The 19,135-nt window shown below is 45.6% G+C and overlaps 1 protein-coding gene across 1 annotated transcript in view; it reads right to left on the bottom strand.

Moving 5' to 3' along the window:
* Window positions 1-19,135, bottom strand: part of LOC136626336 (ovostatin-like) — a 117,714-nt gene that overhangs the window by 29,070 nt on the left and 69,509 nt on the right. Inside the window, exons 26-33 of the mRNA XM_066601310.1 lie at window positions 17,490-17,573; window positions 14,377-14,553; window positions 12,353-12,431; window positions 11,801-11,954; window positions 9,431-9,505; window positions 5,644-5,806; window positions 1,079-1,275; window positions 532-747 (exon numbers count right to left, since the gene is read on the bottom strand). Coding sequence (XP_066457407.1) covers window positions 532-747; window positions 1,079-1,275; window positions 5,644-5,806; window positions 9,431-9,505; window positions 11,801-11,954; window positions 12,353-12,431; window positions 14,377-14,553; window positions 17,490-17,573 — 1,145 coding nt within the window. The remainder of the gene's footprint in view (window positions 1-531; window positions 748-1,078; window positions 1,276-5,643; window positions 5,807-9,430; window positions 9,506-11,800; window positions 11,955-12,352; window positions 12,432-14,376; window positions 14,554-17,489; window positions 17,574-19,135) is intronic.

The raw sequence follows: 19,135 nt of genomic DNA, 5'->3' as shown, positions 1-19,135 counted from the left end.
CATACTGGTATGACTTAATAGGCAGATGCTGATGGCAAGCATGGAGTCCTTTGTTAGGCACCCTGGCTTCCATATTAACCCATCAAATCGTGGAGCGCACATGAGCAGAAAAATAGAACATCTCCCGTCTTTTAAAAACATTAGATGCTGTAGTCGATATTGACTGCAGCATCTAAGAGCTTTTAAAATCAGCTACCACTATTGATCGTACTGGCCCACTTCTGTACCTGTGTGATCACCATACATATACATGTACATCATGGCCAGTTGAGGGGTTAAAGGGCCGCTGTCATTTCAATAACGCTCTGACATGTCATGATTTCTAGAACATTTCCGATAGGGAAAGCTACAGCAAACCAACATAGTCCTTTGCTTGTCTTCAGCTAACCCATCAACGAGGCACAATGTTGGGCCAAGACATACAGAGGACCCCCAACCTTTTAACAATATGGGACCTGGGAATTTCTGGAGGCAGTCCTGTCATATAGAAATGAAGGTATGAACATTCAATCACTTAGATTATAATCTTACCTGTATCAAGGGGGCACATGTTCCATTGACGAAAACTTTGGTATCACCAGGTGTAAAAGGCAGGGTGTGTTTTTGGGCCAGAAATCTGTTATTCTCTGTTAGATCTATGCGGACTTGTTCAATACCTTTGTGACTCACAACAACCTCACAATTGGTCTTCTTGACGTGGATACGTTTACCAAATTCAGTCATGGCTGCGCTGGCCGATGTTGTGTCCTAATGGAAAACAACAACATTGGCTTACTGTTCTGATCTGGTTCTTTAGGGGGAATGAAAATACATCTACAGATAGAGCAAGTGTTAGCCTGACACTTTAAAGGTTATTCCCATCTTGATGAATCAGGGCCAAGATGGGAATACCCCTCTGTACACGGTAGGGAGAACAGAAACAGCCAAAATTGATGCTTAACACAAATAAAGCCATCAATCAAGTTATGGTTTGCTGCAAATGTGCGTTGAACATGTATTAGGTATGTAGTTAACATTTGTTACATCTTTACCGACTGTATATTATTCAGAAAGGGTCTTTGTGTAGACCCCTGATTACCTGTGAAGAGACAAAACCACCTTTGGAGTTCCTACATGAAGACAGATGAGCTGCTATCATGCCACAATAATCCATGTCTACTTCAGGGCGTTGAACGCAGCAACTTAGAACCTGTGCGGTCATGTCCACCTCAGCTGACGAGCAGCCATTCGACTGTCCTGTTGGTACATTTTCACTCGACCAATATATTCTTCCATCTATAGACAAGACAATAGAAGATGTGTATAAACAAGACATTTCATTCATAAATGCCCTTTTCCGAATGGAATTCCCATCATACTACTGCTGGTTGCGCAGTCTAGGGTGGTTGCAGGGTATATGGGAAAACATTTTCTTGCGATATCTTTTGGGGGACCCTCCTAAAAGTTACCAATTGGTAAGAAAATGAGGATCCCAAAGCTTCAGGTCAGTTGCATACCATTAACCCATGCCTCATCAACCTTAAAGGAGATGTCCCGCGCCGAAACGTTTTTTTTTTTTTTTAAACCCCCCCCCGTTCGGCGCGAGACAACCCCGATGCAGGGGTTAAAAAAACCACCCGCACAGCGCTTACCTGAATCCCGGCGGTCCGGCGTCTTCATACTCACCTGCTGAAGATGGCCGCCGGGATCCTCTGTCTTCGTGGACCGCAGCTCTTCTGTGCGGTCCACTGCCGATTCCAGCCTCCTGATTGGCTGGAATCGGCACGTGACGGGGCGGAGCTACACGGAGCCGCTCTCTGGCACGAGCGGCTCCATAGAAGACTGCTGAAGACCCGGACTGCGCAAGCGCGGCTAATTTGGCCATCGGAGGCCAAAAATTAGTCGGCACCATGGAGACGAGGACGCTAGCAACGGAGCAGGTAAGTAAAAAACTTTTTATAACTTCTGTATGGCTCATAATTAATGCACAATGTATATTACAAAGTGCATTATTATGGCCATACAGAAGTGTATAGACCCACTTGCTGCCTCGGGACAACCCCTTTAAAGTTATGATTTTGGGGCAATTTTTGTTAAAAAAAATAACAGTTCTTCTTCTATAAAATGAAAACTATTTTTCCTAGAAACCTGATCATGGTCTCATTTTATTGATAATGTTCTTGCTTACAAATATTACCCACTTTTTAGGTGTGACTCATGGATTTGAAGATATTTATAGATATTAGGCAATTATCAGGGCCTTGCATGTTTCAGGTCTGCAAATGAATGGTATGATGGATGTGAGTTGAGGCCTTACTTTTTGTCACAGACTACTTGTTGTTCCTAGGGAAGGGACCCTTTCTAAAAGGACAAAGGGAACAACCCTACCAGATAACTTCCCTTCTGCTCTTGGGGTGGGGACTTGTGTGGCGAATGGCAGAAAGCGCAGTCAATATTTGAATTTAAAGTGGTAAACTTTGTATTGTTTTTCTTTTTTCAGTTTTGACTTTGAGTAAAAATGGATTCATAATCTCCGTCTTCCAAAGCAGCAGCTAGTATGAGTTCAAGGCATAAAGAGAAGATTTTTTTGATCGGCTGCGCATCTCAAATTACTGGTAGTAATTTACCCTCAAATTTTCAAGTGTTGCCAAGTTTGTTTTATAATGTGCCAAGTCAAACTGAGCATCAAAGAAGCTTCAAGACGTACTATCCAAGAAGTATACATTTTCTGGGAGAAATCTAAGATTCCAACAAGACACTTAAAAGATTACTTTGCAAAGCTTGAAAGACTTTATGGAAAGTGAAGAAAACTGCAAAAAAAATGCTGGCAGAACTTCAAGCGCAGCTCAAAATGAAAAGGTGGCAGCCTTCAAGTCAACCCTTGATGACCTTTTCGATGTTGCCTATCAGGATGCACTCACTGATACGACTGAAGTAGACAGGGCGTTTTTTTTTACTCCAGAGACAAAAGGGACGTCCTGGCTGCATGGGAGGAGTTCACTTGGTATTTGTGCGAGCAGGAAAACGAAGAGAAGAGAGGAAATCAGCTCCGATCGCAAGATTGGACAATTCACAACAAGTAGGCGTATTTGCTCTCTTTTTAATATTTCCTTTTTAATCTGTACTTTAACAGTTATTTCAGATATTTTAATTGAATGTTGTTTTATTAGAGGGGAGATACTAATAGGTTATTTTTGCTGTTTTTATTTTTCAGGCGACAAAGAAGTAGACTTAGGCCTCATGTCCACGGGGAAAATCAGGCCTGCCACGGATTCTTCATGCAGAATCCCAAAGCCGGTCCCTCCTTTCCCGCGGACATGAGGCCTAAAAAGAAGATTTACTTACCTGTCCGGACGCTGTGGATCTTCCCTCCGTCGCGACGGATCTTCTTTCTTCGGCCCGGTGGATGTGCTCGGCACGCCGGCATGCGCCGTGCACCCTTTTCTTTTGAACTCCTGCTCTCCCACGCCGGAGAGCAGGAATGAAGCTGCGGGTGTGCCGCGGATCCGGACGGCTTCCATAGGCTTCAATAGAAGCCTACGGGAGCCGTCCCCGTGGGAGCCCTGCACTAAAATGGAGCATGCTGCGGGTGATTTCTCGCACACGTAATCCGCGCCACAAGGGAAAATGACATCCGCAGGTATTTAACTACCTGCAGGTGTCTAATGCATGCCTATGGGGCGCGGATCACGCGTGCGGGACACCCGCTGCGGATCTGTCCCTGTGGACATGAGGCCTTAGACTTTCTCCTCATCAGACGAGGAGCGACACAAGATGAATTTGAGGACATCCCGGGAACACATCAGGAAGAGGAGCCAAGTGCAAAGAAAATGAAGCACTCTCGAGGAAGTAAAGAAATTATTACCAAAAAGTTGTCGTTATTGTTGGATAGATGTAATATTTTGGAAAGGGACACAGTGCAAATATATCAGCTACTGATGAGGCATTAGGTGAAAATGTAGACATTTGAGCCTTAAGTAGGAGTACAGTGCGACTTGCTAGACAACATTTTCAGCAGGAAAGGGCCCAGCTAATTAAAAGTAGGCTTAAAAATTCTGATTTAGAGGCGGCTGTCTTACACTGGGATGGGAAATTGCTTCCAGATATTTTGAATAGAGAAAGTGTAGAGAAGCTAGCCATTCTCATTAGCTGTGGGAAAGAAGATCGATTGATAGCAGTACCTCAGCTGGAAAATAGTATGGGGATCACTAAAGCAAAAGCTGTATCCTCTGAAGTAGAAGAGTGGGAGGCAGTTGGAAAAATCGAGGCGATGTGTTTGGATACCACTGCTGTAAACGCAGGTTGTATCAGAGGAACGTGTGTTCTGTTACAACAAATGTTTGGGAGAAATCTTCTATACCTGGCATGTCGTCAGCACATTTTAGAAGCCTCGTTAAAGGCAGTGTTCGATTGCAAAATTGGCTCTACCGCTGGCCCTCAGCCAGATATTTTTAAAAAGTTTCAAGCTACGTGGTCTAAGATAGACAAAAGAAAGTACAAAAGTGGTATTGAGGATAGATATACTAAAAACAAATGATCCTGAAGAGATTTCAAGTAGAGATGAGCGAGCACGCTTGTTTAAGGCTGATGCTCGAGAGAGCGTCGGTCTTTTCGAGTAACCGCTTACTCGTCCAAGCACCATGCGGGGGGGTGGCGGGAGGGAGCGGGGGGAGAGTGAGAGATCTCTCTCTCCCCCCGACGCCTCGCGACGCTCCCCCCCACGCATGGTGCTTGGACGAGTAAGCGGTTACTCGAAAAGACTGACGCTCTCTCGAGCATCAGCCTTAAACAAGAGTGCTCGCTCATCTCTAATTTCAAGCTAAAACAGCAGCAACCCAGGGATGACTATAAAGAATTTCTCGAATTAGGTTTAATTTTTGGGGGGATGTATTACTGAAGAAATTTCTTTCAGGGTACCTGGTGCCATTCATCATGCTAGGTGGATGGCCAAAATCATTTATTCACTAAAAATGTATATTTTTAGGGATTAGTTTCCTATGAATGATGTGGAAAAGAATGGAATAGACCAAAATTGTTTGTTTATTATTAATATTTACGTGAAAGCTTGGTTTAATGCCACCAAAGCGGCTATGGCCCCCAACCTAAGCGATGGCACGGGATATACAAACACTAAAGAAAAAAAAAAAAACTGTACTGCACATGACCGCCAGCAAGCCTCCGCAGTTATCCGCAGTACAGATATTGGAGGTACGTAGAGCCACCTGCCGGGCTTACAGCCAGAATCTGCTGCAGGCCTCCCCCATGCGGAATCCAACCCGCTTGTATGAGCCCGGCTAAGGCTGACTCCGCCATTGACTACATTGAACATTCTGGAGCTTCTTTTCTTAGAACTCTGCATTGTGCCACTCTTATGTTATCCCTCCTGGAACTGTATAATTGACAACTAGGTGTGAGCAATTTTCTCGTCAATGGGGTTTGTTGTTATACAGTTACTGTCGAAAGAGTGCTGACAGCATCAGAATGGTAGGAATCAATACTATTGAGAAGAGAAATGGTAACACTTAGTTGTTAATGTATTCCTATATTTGCAGTGGTAATAGAGGAATGATACAATACCTGGCTGACGTCATAGTGTATATCACTTGTGGGTGTTAATATAGGGCCACAGAAAGAAAGAAAAATAATGGCATAGGTTTACAATACCTTTCTTAATGGCCCGTCCTTTCAGTTCGGTAAATGCTCCGTTGGAAATATTTCCTAGATCAGCCATTGCTGCAGCATTGCACACGAGAGCAAGTGTAAATGTCTCCGCAGACTTTATATCAACAGCTTGTAGACACCTTCTAGCACCTTCTAATAATGGTTCCTATAAGAAATATAAGATATGATATGAGATCCAACCTGATAATCCGGATGTGGTATGTAGTGAAATTTTGCAGCTAGTTAACATTGAAGGTGAACGCTAACCATGAGTATTTCTCCTCAACCCATACCATACAATGGAAAACAACAGAAGTTGCATCCAACTGGGGAGGTGACAATCGATAAATTCATAGAGACTCAATCCGGTAAAAAAAGGGGACTGTTGTCTAGGTCCCTGGACTTTAGGACAGAAGAGAGAAATCTAGCATTTTTACTTTACGAGATGAGAATATTTCTGAGGATCCACTCAAACTGGGCTGGTATTGGAGTAAAAACTATGACTGCCTTTCGGTCCCGGCCACTGCGCTGCCCAGCTAGTACTTTTCAATAGAATGAGGGAAGTGGTGTAGAACAGAGTTACTCCTGACTCTTTATTTTTCTACTTCTACTGCTTGCAGGGGGTAATGGGTCAAGTTTCTTTAAATTAAGTAACCGTGGATGGTTCAAAGGAAGGAGTGGTGCCATCTTGTGGTGGCACAGTGCAAGAGCTAGAGAGGCGAGAGGACGCACCTGAGTGAGCTCTAACCCTTTGCGTAGAAAGGGCGAGAGGTGTATAGACTTGGGCGTAAGCTGTTATTGGATAATGAACCAGAAAATGTGAGAAAACAACCTGAAAGTTGTACAAAACCATTGGTGGCTAGCAGTGTCATAGAGGATGGCTGGGAGCATAAGTCAGAGGCCACCACTTGCCACTAATGGTTTTATTTCTTCACACTAACGGGACTCTGAGGAGTTTGCATTTTCTGCACAACAGTAATCCAATTGCCTGATGAAGGGGTCTGCATATCGCGAAACGTGTTCCTTGCTGGTTCCTAATAAAGTGCAGATTTAATTTATTGATTTAATTCCATCGATATACAATATCCAACAAGAGGTTGCTCCAAAGCCTAAATCCCTCTTATCTTTTCCCATCATATTTAGCTATGCCATTATCACATATGGTCAGCCAGCGTACTGGGCGGGAAACACCTAACAAGCAGCTGATTAGTCAAATATGCTGAATTTTTGCCTGAAACCCTAATCTGAGCCCCCAAAATTGAAAGGCGCTCTACCCTACTTCTGCTTCTTCTGACTGACCCCTTTGTGTAGAAGGTTGCAAAGAACTGCCAGCTCTGCTGCTGATGGCTACAGCCGTGTACCAAAGTAGGTAATAGGTGAATCTTCTTGGGGTTCCAGAGAACAAGGTCCTACCTTCCAGGATTCAGACGAGCCATATCTATTGTGATTTCTGCTTAACTGTTGCTAAGAATAATGCCACTATAACTGCAGTATGTGATGTGGATCTGAATGTTACTCTACACCGGACAGGCAATACCCTATGGCTGTGAAGGCAAACCTATGACACGCGTGTCAGCACTGACACGCATGGCCATAGTCGCTGACACGCGGCCGATGTCGGCCGTTCACCCCGTTAGTGAATACCAGCAGGGGCCACCGCGGCTCCCCTGCTGGTATTCACTAACCAGCGCTGATCCCGGCGCACACTGTGATGTCAGTGTGCAGCCAGGATCCTCCTTCCCCCGTCCCCCGACGTCTCCTACCTGTTGGTTCCGCGGGAGCGTCCGGGGGAGAAGGCGTCCTGCAACACATTGACGTCACAGTGTGCGATCATCGCTGCTGGAGGGCGCGGAGGCCAGCGGAGGAGCGGAGCTTTCCGGACGTGGATGGGGTGAGTACGCGGGTCTCGGGGGCCACTGTCGCTGCTGGGGGAGTCCGCTGTCGCTGCTAGGGGGGTCCGCTGTGGGGGGCCACTGTCGCTGCTGGGGGGGCCGCTGCTGGGGGTCCACTGTCGCTGCTGAGGGGGGGGGCGCTGCTGGGGGGTCCACTGTCGCTGCTGGGGGGTCCACTGTGGGGGGCACTGTTGCTACTGGGGGGTCCGCTGTGGGGACCACTGTTGCTGCTGGGGGGGTCCGCTGTCATTGCTGGGGGGGTCTGCTGTCGCTGCTGGGGGAGCCACTGTGGGGGGCCACTGTCACTGCGGGTGGGTCCGCTGTCACTGCTGGGGGGTCCGCTGTGGGGGCCACTGTCGCTGCTGGGGGGTCCGCTGTGGGGGCCACTGTCGCTGCTGGGGGGTTCCGCTGTCGCTGCTGGGGGGGGTCTGCTGTCACTGCTGGGGGAGCCGCTGTGGGGGGCCACTGTCGCTGCTGGGGGGTCTGCTGTCGCTGCTGGGGGGTCCGCTGTGGGGGCCACTGTCGCTGCTGGGGGGGTCGACTGTCGCTGCTGGGGGAGCCGCTGTGGGGAGCCACTGTCGCTGCTGGGGGGTCCGCTGTCGCTGCTGGGGGGTCCGCTGTGTGGGCCAATGTCGCTGCTGGGGGGTCCGCTGTGGGGGCCACTGTCGCTGCTGGGGGGTCCGCTGTGGGGGCCACTGTCGCTGCTGGGGGGGTCCGCTGTCGCTGCTGGGGGGTCCGCTGTGGAGGCCTCTGTCGCTACTGGGCGGGTCAGCTGTCGCTGCTGGGGGGGTCCGAAGTCGCTGCTGGGGGGCCGCTGCTGGGGGCGCTGTCACTGCTGGGGGCTGCTGTGGGGGGGGCCACTGTCACTGCTGGGGGTCATCATTACTAAGATGAGTGAGGGGGAGGCTGGGAGAGGTGAGGGCCTGTGCTATGGGTGTTTTAGGTTTACTAAATACAGTTATACATTACAATTATACATTTTTTTTGTTATTTAAACTATAAATATTGCGAGTTATGCTCGGTTTTTTGGCGAATTTTGGCACATCCAGCTCAAAAGGTTGCCCATCACTGCCCTATGGTCTGCAACTGCAATTTTTTTTGCTCCTATGGAAAATCTCAACGGGAGTGGGCCTATCACTGGGGCTCCCAAGTACTAGTCCACTGCTAGATGTTCTACCAGGCCACTATGAGCAAGAGAAAGGTAAGGATCCAGTGAAGGACACCCAACGGCCTACGCCTCATTCCAGCAGGGTGTCCCCACAAGCTTGCTCCCTGTTAAATGTTTTGCTACTGGATTGGCAAATTGGTATCATTTTCTGATGCTATGTCTGCTACTATATTTGCTGAGCTTCATTCATAGCAATCTCCCTTAGAAAAAAACTATTCTGCATCTGGTCCATGATTTCTAGAGCTGTCAGAATACTTTGGTGATCAAGTGGGTGCAACGTTTGTTCTCAAACTATCATCAGGAAGTACTTTATCATCCTACTGTGATCAGCAGAATGTAACTGGAGAGATGGTTGTTAAAATGTGAGAAGAAGATAACAAAATCAGATATAGTATAGTCAGTGTTCCCCAACTCCAGTCCTCAGGGACCGCCAACAGGTCATGTTTTCAGGATTTCCTCAGTGTTGCACAGGTGATGTAATTATGGTCAGTGCCTCAGACATTGCCACAGGTGTTCTTACTATAGGATATCCTAAAAACATGACCTGTTGGTGGTCCCTGAGGACTGGAGTTGGGGACCCCTGGTATAGATGGTATAGATGATCGTAAGCTGCAGTCCTCATCCCATTAAATTTTACAATTAAAAAAAAAAAATTAAAAACTCAAAAACTGAGAAAAATTTTAAGAACACTTCTAATACATTCGTTACACATATTGTTGTGTTTACTCACACTTTCGTTTCTTAGCTTAGCTCCTAATAACTTCGTGATCACAAAGGCCGTAAAGGCGACCTCCACATTTTTAAACTGTGAGAAGAAAAATATTATTGTAACATTAAGCAAACCACCAAATATCCACATATTGTAGCAGATCTCAATTTCTTCTTTACTCCTAGCATGGATAAAAAGGTAAGTTTCATAATAGGGCTCTTAAAGGGACTTTCTGAGTTATTGATTTTATATAGTTTTGGGCTCCCAATGCCAAAACTATATCAATTCAATGTACTCATCATGGTGGCAGGCCACCGCTTCAGTGTTCCAGCACCAGGGCATCTGACAGGTGAGATCACCTGGCCAGAATAGAAGTCCTAGTGACATCCTGTAAACCTGTCACGTGGGTTTTTAATGCAGAAGCCCCCGGCCGGTTTACATGACGTCATCAGTAAAGTCCCTGTTTGGTGTCCCATTGGCTGCAGCGGTCATAAACAACTTACATGACTGCTGCAGCGCTTGAAAGCACAAGACCAGAGAAGACGTGAGCAGCGGTGGAGAGGCAGCGTGTAGTGGCAGGCTTTTTTCTTATTTTTTTATATTGAAGGTGTCCACCCCCTCCCATCTCAACCCCCATCGCCCAGCGAAATTAGGGTTACTTGGAAAATCCCTTTAAAGGGCCAAGGTAGTACACTAAGAAGGTAGGGTTCCTATAACAAAATCAAAAAAGGGGCAACTATTTTAACTTTGGACCCTAATAACTTTACAAACAATAGCTGATTCTCACATGCCCACCAGAAGTATCACAGAACTTATCTCTTTTGAACATGATTCGGCAGGAAAGTGTGTCCTTACCATGAGTTGTACATACTGCTGGTAAATGTTCATGCTCGAGGGGGGGGCATTCAAATGTTGCTATAGGGCCCAAACATTTCTAGTTACACCCCTTATGCTCACCCTTGTGACCTAGCCCAAAGAGCTCTGTTTGTTCTAGGGAGATTGAGGGCTCCTTGACCCACTTCCTGATCAAGTGTTGTTTTCAGGATTATAAATTGGTTCGTAGTAAACTGATTTTCAGCACTAGGTAGTAACACCCTCAGGTCGCCATATTGATGGCCTAGCACACAGTCTGTCAGCCCATGTAGTCTGAGTTTTTACATTTCCTTGAACAGGAATGTTGAAAAATATTGCTGCTTTCTTCCTAAAAAAGCACTACACCTGTCCACAGTGATACGGCAGTTTAGCCACATTTACTTTAATGGAGTGAAGCCAGAGGCGTAACTTGAAACTTCTGGGCCCCGGTACAAAATCTATAAAGGGGCTCCAACTACAAAACTTAATTCATAGTACTGGGTTCCCTATATGGAGAAGAGAGGCCTGATGGCCCCCTAAGGCCTCTGGGCCTGGGTGCAATTGCACCCTCTGCACCCCTTATAGTTACACCCCTGAGCAGAGCCTGAACACCAGACACAACCCATGTACAGACGTGGTGCTGATTTTAAAAGAAAACAGCGCACCATTTCTTCAATGCGACCCTCAAGTTTTGGAACAAAATTGTGTCCCGGAGAAAAGGAGAGGTTTACCTGCAATTGTAGTTCTCTGCCCTCCCTCTGATCTATTAGTTCCAGGTCCCATTTTCAGCCATCCAATATGGCCCACATAATCTTCAGACTACCTAAACCCCACAGTGTATTGGTAATGTTAGACTACCAATGCACTGTACCTGCTCTCTGATTGGCCAGAGCTGCTCACGTGATCAGCACTAGCTAATAATCAGAGAGTGTGCATTAGGCTGCCTGTCCATGGGCGTAGTGATATCCCACGGCAGATCGCCGCCATGGGACCCGCCGCCCGGAAGCAGGGGAGAGCTGACAGGCTCAACATGGAGAATCACGGCAAATCGCGGCATGCCACAATTTGAGTTCCGCGAGCGAAGAATCACTATGATTCTTCGCTCGTGGACAGCAGGGCTGCTTTTTCCATAGCAACACTATGGAAAGCTTGCACTGAGTTATCCGCGGCCCGATTATCACTGCACATAACGCAATGCAATTAAGCCCATGGACAGGCAGCCTCAGGTAGCTAGAAGACTGCTGCAACCATCCTGGATGGATGAAAACTGGGTCTGGAACTGGCGAATCGGAAGAGTGGCAGAGAAAAACAACTTCTGGTGATATTCCACCCTCCTCCTTCTGTTCCAGGACAAAGTTTTGTCCCAAAACCGGGTGGACGCTTTAAGGAAATTTAGATTTAATTACATGCAATATAATAGATAGTCACATAATAGAAGTGTTTAAGTTCATACATACAGTAAGCACCTATCTGGGACACCTTATGCGTAACCAGAGCTAGTAATATGTTCCCCACTGTGTGAAGTCTGCAGAACCTTACCTGATAGTTAAATGATGACCCAACTGGAGTCATACAGCCCGTTGACAAATTTTGATGTAGCGCCAGTTGTGCCAGCATCGCTGGTGGTAAGTTCTTATCCACATAAGTATATTCTTGCATCCTCGCAAACACATGCAGCATATTTACATGCAACCTGAAACAAAGACAACGCTGCTATTTATTTTCCCAAAAACTCCTATTTATGTACCTAAGAGCCTCATTTCAACCAGCTCCACACAAGCATCTTACGGGCAATTGTCCCGGGAGCACTATGCATCTACTAAGCTGAACTCAGAGTAATATAGATCTCTATGATATTTAGATTTAGGTCAGTAGACCTATGGTCGGGCCAGGAGACTCGTCCGTATTACGGGTGCATAATGCACTCATATGTAACTGGCCTAATGTGGATAAAAAGTAGGTCCTGCAATAACAACCAGATTTCTGTTTCTAAACTGATTGCCTTGGTCTTCACAATGTATCATCAATGAAGTCCTGACCCTTTTGATGCAGCCCACTGACATTACGCTAAATGTATGACTCTGCTCTTACCAAGAATTCGGCACGAATGACCTAGAAAAGACAGAAAACTGCCCGTCCGACCCTCTGCACCCAAGTAGACGTTGATAGCCTACAAATAAAAAAAGACTGATTAAAACATAGCTTCAATTTCATTTAACAACTGGTGTTCACTAAGAAATGATTGCTGATGTCATTGTCTTTATTGTTGATTGTATGATTGCTGGGTTCCCCACGACTGGGACCCCTTTGTTCACTAGTAGGGGTCTTCCCTTTCCCTTCACTGCAAGACCACAGTAAAGGGAAAGGAAAGACCCCCACTAGTGGCTGCTGTCCACGAGCGGGTTTTCATTGCGTTCCCCGCCGCGGGGAACACAGTGAAAGCTCTCCATAGTGTTGCTATGGAGAGCTCTTCCCACCTGTCTACGAGCGGAGAATCATTGCGATTCTCCACTCACGGCCGGCAAATAGCAGCATTCATCGCTGTCAGCCTATCTGTCAGATAGGCTGACAGCGGAGAACCATCTGCTGGCTCCTGCTCCCGGGCGGTGGCTCCCGCGGCGGAGATCCGCCGCAAGATACTGCAACATCCATGGACAGGCAGGAGGAGTTTGAGTAAAGCAGTGGTCATGCATGCACTTTGCCGCTCCGTTCAATGTCTATTGAGCTGCCAAGGACAACAGAACTACAGCATGGCTGTTATGGTTGTCTTCGTAGACAATGAATGGAGGAGCTGCGCACATGCATGACCACAGATCCACTGAATCTCCTCTTTACAGTACTTTTGGAGCGAGAAGGAATGAAGGCTCGGGACCTCAGTTGTAGTGCTCAAAGAGGGTTAAAGCGATCGTACATTTATCAGCTTTGCAGATGGATGACAAATATTTTTCATGGATGAACCCCATTTATGTTAGTGTTGGAGGGAGGGAACATTGACATGGCAAAGCCTGAAGGGAACTGGTCAACATGTTTGAGCATGATAAACTATGTCATTGGGCTCAACCATGAGCAAACGGAGAGTCCAGGGAGTGTTGTTGGATACTCAATGGCTGCCCCGTTTCATCGCTGTGTCCCTGCAAAGTTGCCACGCACATACAGTGTGACCTTTTTCAGCCGGCTGTGTGTGTTCACCCTCCAATATGATGAATGGGACATCGCAAACTGAAAAGAGTCACACTGTGTGACAAAGTGCAGGAACGGAGCAACCGGTGAGTATCAAAGACTGCCCTCCGGACTTGACGTTTCCTCACATTTGAGCCCCATAATATAGTTTAACGTGATGATAGGTTCTCTTTAAAGGGGTCGCCTCACTACGGGTTTTACCTGTTACTCAGACACCCTTGCCTAGGCTCAGTCCCGAACTGAATGGCAACTGGTGACCATGCATGTGCACCACTGTTCCATTCACTTCAGTGGGACTAGTAGATATAGTAGACTCTGCTATCTCCAGAGAAAAACCATTTAAAGTCAATATCAAATCTTCAGCTTTCTTCCAACATTTACCGAGAAATCTTTTACTTGTCGCAAGGGTACAATTCTACTTCTACTGTTGGTATACACTCAATGGGGCTGATGCCTACATGTTCATAGTATGGCTTTATTTTCTATGAAGGCTTAAGAGGACTTCAATACAGGTCCAATACTCTGATTTCTGAGTTATATGGAAGTTTCATCTGGAATCTAATAGAAAAAATAATACTATGTTCCATTGGACTCCATATGGAAAGAGGTACATGGGCAGTCCAATGAAGCCTGCAAAGTGGCGTGTGGTGGCTGCACAGCACTGTATGAAAGAGGCCATAAGGCTGCACACAGCGGTGTACAGGCTCTAAGCCAGTCTGCATCAGCCCTGAATCTTGCTTAGATGTGAACTCAAAGTCAGCCAAACCTGCAGATTTTGATGAACTTGTCCAATGATCTCGTCTGTATGGGACCGCAGACATCATATATAACTGTATAGACATCTATGACTAAATCCATATAGTTATTGTGCTATTCATTCCTTGCAAATGATAATAATGGAGGCATCCGTGGCAGAACATCTTAGAGGCACTTACCAGCACTGAGCTCATCTACTGCTTTTTTATGAACTTCATCAGGAATTAAAATTCCTATAGACGTAAAATAGTCTAGGAAATCTAGAATGGGACACAGTTTTGCCATCTTCTGTTCACAGCAGCCGGCTGGTTGCGTCAGCACATTCACAAAATCATCAACGAGTCCCAAAAGGTTAGCTGCACATATTAAAAAGAAAAGCACATTGCTTAGAACAGAAATCATTCTCAGTATACTTCATCACGAATTAAAGGGGAAGTATCACTGAAAAATTATGGCTTATGTCATTTGGGATTTTGTCGTGTTTAATGTGACTGTTCTAAATTAAATCTCAAAGATGAGATATTCCCTTTAGGGATTCTCTTGCCTTCGATTAAAATTTGTCCAAAACATAATTTCCCCCAAATACATATATAATACTTTCTTTCTGGGACTCTTCACTGCATACGAGGCACAGCACCGTACATTTCATAACGACGGCACCTAGTATAGCAGCTCAATCCCTTTCACTTGAATGGCCGAGTGATGAAAGAACGTGACCTCATTGGCCCGAATAGAGGCAACTCGATGCCACAGCCTCTTCAAACAACTCACTGGCAGGGGTTCCGATTGCTAGACCCCAAAAATTGGATATGGATGACCTATCCTGAGTGTAGTCCAAAAAGACTTTTTTTTTTACTTAACTCTATCCTGAGAATAGATCATCTGTATTTTAGTTCTGGAAAGCCCATTCAAGACCCTCTTTCACAAACCTATTTTTCTGTGTTCTTAATGGTGTTTATTAATGACAAATGACCAACGAAGCTTCTTTAGGATCGGAGAGGCGGGGATCGGGTTTCTTGTGCTGGATCAGGGACCATTGAAACAAGTGAGTTTGTTTATTTTTTTGTTTTAGTTACAGACCGCTCTGTACACTGCGCAATGGCCCTGGTTGATACTGTAGGTTGAGTCCTATTAAAGCAAATGGGACTTAGCCTGCAGTACCAACCTAAGCCACTGAGAAACATATGGAGCTGTACACTTCCTGCAGCAAAACAGCTGGAAGTGGGAGACCTTTAAACCACGTTCAGCAGCTGATCGCAGTTTAACCAAGCCTGCATCAACAGCATTGTTGGTAAAACCAGTCCTTAAAGCAGCTTTTTGGGGACTAAAGAAAAATATTAGGGACAGCGAAAGTTGTAAAAATAAAGAAATAAGCCATACTCACTTGCTTCAGTGGTCCCTCTTCCAACACAGCTCTCGAGACCCCTTGTAACTAGAAATGTTTGGGCCCTATAGCAACATTTGAATGCCCCCCCCCCCTCGTGCATGAACATTTACCAGCAGTATGTACAACTCATGGTAAGGACACACTTAGTCAATCATAGAATTCAGGCTTATTTACACGAGCGTTGTCACGGCCGGCCGATATACGCTTCAATCTGAGCAGTCCCCCCCCTTCTCTCCTACTCACCGTCTCTCTGTCTCTCTCCTCCCCTCAGTTTGCAATGGGTGTAGGCGGGACAGTGGCGGAGCTAAGCTCCCTCCCCTCTCCGCCCCTTGTCCATAGCAAGCAATGGGAGAGGGCGGGACAGAGCGGAGCTTAGTTACGCCCCCGTCCCACCTCCTTCCATTGCAAACGCCGGACTGGAGGAGAGAAGCAGAGAGGGGGAGGGAAGAGAGGAACTGCTTAGAGGGAAGCGTATATCAGCTGGGCGTAAAAACCCAACCTATATACTCTCGTGTAAATAAGCCCTTCACCTGTGATTCTGCTATAAAAAAAAACGTGACCACTGAAGTCTGTGATTGGCTGAGCAGTCATTTACACAATGAATGGCATGTGACCAACATAGCTTCTTCTGGGATTAGGGATATGGGCTCAGGTCTCCTGACTTGGACCAGGGACCACTGAAACAAATGTGTTTGGGTTTTTCTTCCCCCAGTATTTCCAGATCTTAAAATTGCAGTACCAACCCGGGCCACTCTGCAACGTACAGAGCTGTCTGCTTCCTACAGCAAAACAGCCAGAAGTGGGACAACCCCTTTAAAACTAGTCCAGGACCACAGCTCAAGCTGCCATTTAACTTGAGTGGGAGGGAGTTGCATATGTTTGCAGCTCTCTTCAACCCATGTGAAGAATGAAACTGGGCCAGTGATGATGTGCTGACAGTATGCAGGAAGAGGAGGAAGATCTAGTGGAGGATTAACATGGGCTTTTATTCATGTTATCATCCCACCTTATCAATCTGGAAAGATATTTGCTCTCTGATGGTCCCATAACACGGTTGGAGGGCAGGTATTTTTTGACAAAAGGGAATTTATTGAGTCAATTACCGGCTTGTTTAACCCTTCAGGTGCATTCTTGCTGCTACTCTCAAATCCATGGGACTTATGAAGAAAGCCAAATGCTGTACTTGGCTGTCTCAAATAGTCCTGTAGACTTTGCATTGAGCAGTAGGGTGCATGTGCGACTATCACTCTATTCAAACAGTGAACATGGGTAGGTGATAAATGTTGTTTGGGGCTATCCCTTTAAGTATAGTCAAACCTGAAACTTCAGCATAAGAATGGAGTTTAGATAAAGGAAGACGCATTAGAAAAAAAAACAACAATATTACCGGGATAACCTTTGTTCACTTGCACATTTATTCTGCACCAGTGACTGCATGAGAACTGCGCACATACTGCAGAAAAAGACCACTCTTTATCTCTATGGATAGGTATATGGATATATATATATATGTATGCCAGGTACAATAATTGTCCCCATAGCGCTGAATCACCAGCCCTTTTAGGATCTAAAAACAGACAACACCCCTCTTATCTTTAGGTTGCATCTGCCATTGAAGCTCATCCCCATTTACTTTATAGACCAGAAACCCCCCATGGGCAATAGGGAATATGGGCAGAAGGGTGATCTGGTAGTTCGCACTGCGGACGGGTGTTCTGAATCTGAGGTGACACTCCAGACCAGAAATGGCATCAAACTCTTGAGATGAGGAAGTTAAATTGTAAGTCTGGAGGATATTAGTGATATACAAGTAACAGCAGAAAAGTTATTAAAAGAAAAAACTGCATTTTTATCATATTCTCCAAAGATGGAAACAAATGAGGAAAACTGTGAAAATGAACTCACCTATAATTTGGAGTATCTTTACACCACTACCGTCCACGATGTCAGACGGAATGGAATAGGATTGTGTTCTTTCAACACCTGAATCTTTAAGAAAAAAACATTGTTATAAAATCGTTTTTGCTAGGGTATGCCATACCTCCCTGAGGGATTGGGGTCTGGCTGCCAGGACTCTGACAATAGCTTTTTTCTACTTTCTTTTGCATTGCAGCATTGAAAGTCCGAGAAGTTTTTTATTTTTTCCAAGCAGCTCTGTGAGGGCTTCTTTTTTGTGTGACAAGGTACTAGTTTATATCAGTAGCTTTTGGCAGGTGTAGATGACTTTTTTGATCACTTTTATTGGCTTTTTTGAAAGACGAAATGAAAAAAAAAAAGCACTGTGGCTCTTCTTTTTATAACGTTTGCCGTGTGGTATAAAAATTGTGTTCAGCTTATTGTAGCAGTCAATTTAGATGCAGCAATGCCAAATGTGTTTGTTTGTTTTTTAAATTAAAACACAATAGAGAAAAATGCACAAAAAGTTTTTAAAAACTTTTTTTATGGCTTCTTTTATCTTTTTTATTTTTTTTTTTTAATCTATGTCCGTGCGGGGGACTTGACCTTACGATCTCATGATCACTCAGGTAAGTATTTCTGTACTGCAGCGTATTAGGGCCGATGACATTGCAGATGGAGTGTCCTCCCTCTATTAACATCCTGCATACCGTGATGAAGACTGATTACAGCATGTAAGGTGTTCTCACTGATTCCTGCTGTTTCAGTGGGAAGCTGTCTGTCAGTCGTAGTCAGTCACATATGGCATTTCATGTTAACCTCTGGCTTCCCATGACGTACATGTACATTATAGGGTGCAGAGGGGTTTAAGAGGTTCTCAAGTACTTTTACAATTAACGACGTCTCATCAGGATAGGGGTCCGCCGCTTGGGATCCCCACCAATCAGCTGATTTCCAGGCCCACTTTCAGTGCTGGAAGTAGATGATGCTGTCCGTATTGAAGTGGACCAGTTTGGCGCTGGAGGCACAGTTCCTATTGAATGCAATGCACTGTGCCTGCGGTTCTAAAATAGGCCGCTGCAATGTTGACAACGCTATCTGCTTCCAGCGCTGTCGATACTGACAACACACCCAGGAATCAGCTGATTGGTGGGGATCTTGAGTGGTCAGACCCCCCCATGATCAGCTATTAATGACCTATCCTTAGGATAAGTCATCAGTAGTAAAAGTCCTGGGGAACCCCTTTAATGAACTTGTGGATTAAACAAAGAGAAATAAAATGGCCATTTTGATCTAAAAAAAAAAAAAAAACTTTGTTGGATATTTAAAACCTAGCCTGGCAGTCTTGGTAAATGGAAGATGGCATGTGATCTTGTAAGGGCGCCTTCAGACTGGCAAGAAAATCGTGTGGGATTTGTGCGTCGTGTGACACATAAATCTCGCACACATATGAAACCCATTCTTTTGAATAGGTTCATTCACATTTGTAATGTTTTTGCGTGGCACTGCGTTGCGATGCTATGCAGGAAAAACAAAATCGCAGCATGTCCTTCCTTTTTTTCGATATCGCCCAATGTATTCAATGGGGCCGGCGGCGGCCCCATTGAAGACGGTGGGAGAATATTGCGATCTTCTGCCGTGGCTGTGACAGCCGC

Source organism: Eleutherodactylus coqui, chromosome 4 (assembly GCF_035609145.1).
Source record: "Eleutherodactylus coqui strain aEleCoq1 chromosome 4, aEleCoq1.hap1, whole genome shotgun sequence".
Taxonomy (NCBI): Eukaryota; Metazoa; Chordata; class Amphibia; order Anura; family Eleutherodactylidae; genus Eleutherodactylus; species Eleutherodactylus coqui.
Note: the sequence above shows the minus strand (reverse complement) of the source record. Positions and strands in the feature narration are given on the sequence as shown.